Raw genomic sequence first — 1953 nt, 5'->3', positions numbered from 1 at the left:
GAAAAGAGGACTAGAAGTTCTTCCAAAGCACTTAACACAATTGCAATTAAATAATTATATGATTCATTGCTTAAGGTCTTTCTTCAGCCCCACTAACTCGTCTACTATATATCCAGCAAATAACATGTGATTTATATATTGTAGGTACTTTTTCCATACTTTATTTAAAAAGGAAAGAGAGAATTCTGGGATAGGATGAAGAATTTTGAGATAAGATAGAGCCCATCATCTATTATACAGTGACCATTACGTAATTCTCATTCCAGAATCTCTGGTTGTTTTGGCTTCCAGATGGGCCTGGTTCCAAGATGTTCCCCGTACTCATCTTCGGAGCATCCAGCTTTAACTCACCATGGAAACAATCACCTGTAATGGAACAGGGGACTCCTCGACCATCTTCTACCTTATGGGCATCCCCTCTCTGCCCAAATCCCTCTTCCTTCCTATTTTCTTTGTCTTTCTCCTCCTCTATTTGCTCATCCTGATGGGTAATGCATTGGTCCTGGTGGCTGTGGTGGCAGAGCCCAGCCTCCACAGGCCCATGTACTTCCTCCTAATTAACCTCTCCACCTTGGACATTCTTGTTACCACAACCACTGTCCCCAAGATGCTGTCCCTATTCTTGCTTGGGGACCGCTTCCTCAGTTTCCCTGCCTGCTTCCTGCAGATGTACCTGTTCCACAGCTTCTCCTGCTCGGAAGCCTTCATCCTGGTGGTCATGGCCTATGACCGCTATGTGGCTATCTGCCTCCCACTGCACTACCCTGTCCTCATGACCCCACAGACCAGTGCTGTCTTGGCAGCCAGTGCCTGGCTCACTGCACTCTTCCTGCCCATTCCAGCAGTGGTACAGACCTCACAGATGGCATTTGACAGCACTGTCCACATCTACAACTGCTTCTGTGACCATCTGGCTGTGGTCCAGGCCTCCTGCTCTGACACCACCCCCCAGACCTTCATGGGCTTCTGCATCGCCATGGTGGTGTCCTTCCTCCCGCTTCTCCTGGTGCTTTTCTCCTACGCCCACATCCTGACATCTGTGCTTCGCATCAACTCCCAAGAAGGACGCTCCAAAGCCTTCTCCACCTGCGGCTCCCATCTCCTGGTGGTGGGCACCTACTACTCATCCATTGCCATAGCCTATGTGGCCTACAGGGCTGACCTGCCCCTTGACTTCCACATCATGGGCAATGTGGTATATGCCATTCTCACACCTGTCCTCAACCCTCTCATCTACACGCTGAGGAACAAGGATATCAAAGCAGCCATCACCAACATTTCATGTCCCCAGGAGCCAAAGAATGCTAGGAAACCCTGATTCCCAGAAATAACTTAATCTTCTCTCATAAATATCAATAACATAGACGGAAAAGTGGAAAATTTAGAAAGCGCGGTACTTAGAACACTCATTCTCAAAATATAGTCCTAGGTAGTCCTTCACTGTAATCAAATAATGACTTTTTTTCTTAATTCATAGAAAAAAAGAACAAGATCTTTAAATACAATTTTTAAGGAGTGAACCCCAAATTTCACAAGACTGTGAATATAACTGAGGTCACATTACCATTAATTCAAATAGTTTTGATTCTCAGAGATTCCAAGTATTTGATTAGCAAGAAATTCTCTCTTTTCCCTTGGATCTCTTCTTACAATGTTTCTGAAAATCCCTAGCATTGCTGGCTATTAGATGTGAATTATTCTTGCCCTTTTTGTTGAAATAGAAACTTAGATAGAGATACCTCTCAATGGAAAAACTCTGAAACTGCTCCCATCTCAATCCTTATTGCTTGAAAATTCACTGTCACCACTGATTTTCAATGCCAGCCACACAGGAAATTTGCCTCTACTATCTAGACCCCATGATGTCCTAAAGGCAGAGCATGCCTCTCACCAGCTTATGCTCAGGCAAGCGGTGCACACCTATTTGGGTAAAAAAATTACAGTCTTTTACTT

General features: G+C 44.8%; 1 protein-coding gene across 1 annotated transcript; it reads left to right on the top strand.

The window, feature by feature from the left end:
- The first annotated feature begins 328 nt into the window (after positions 1–328).
- LOC105729051 (olfactory receptor 2AT4-like) lies at positions 329–1318 on the top strand. Its single transcript, XM_012469675.2, has one exon. It carries the CDS (start codon positions 353–355, stop codon positions 1316–1318), a length of 966 nt encoding a protein of 321 aa, XP_012325098.1. The 5' UTR covers positions 329–352.
- The last annotated feature ends 635 nt before the right edge of the window (positions 1319–1953 follow it).

This window comes from Aotus nancymaae, unplaced genomic scaffold (assembly GCF_030222135.1).
Source record: "Aotus nancymaae isolate 86718 unplaced genomic scaffold, 86718_ANA_hifiasm-v0.15.2.pri h1tg000059l, whole genome shotgun sequence".
Classification (NCBI taxonomy): domain Eukaryota; kingdom Metazoa; phylum Chordata; class Mammalia; order Primates; family Aotidae; genus Aotus; species Aotus nancymaae.
This window is presented reverse-complemented; position numbering and strand designations above follow the sequence as displayed.

Excerpts from the sequence above, each read along its gene's own strand:
- LOC105729051 (XM_012469675.2), top strand. The coding sequence starts at position 353 with ATGGAAACAATCACCTGTAATGGAACAGGGGACTCCTCGACCATCTTC.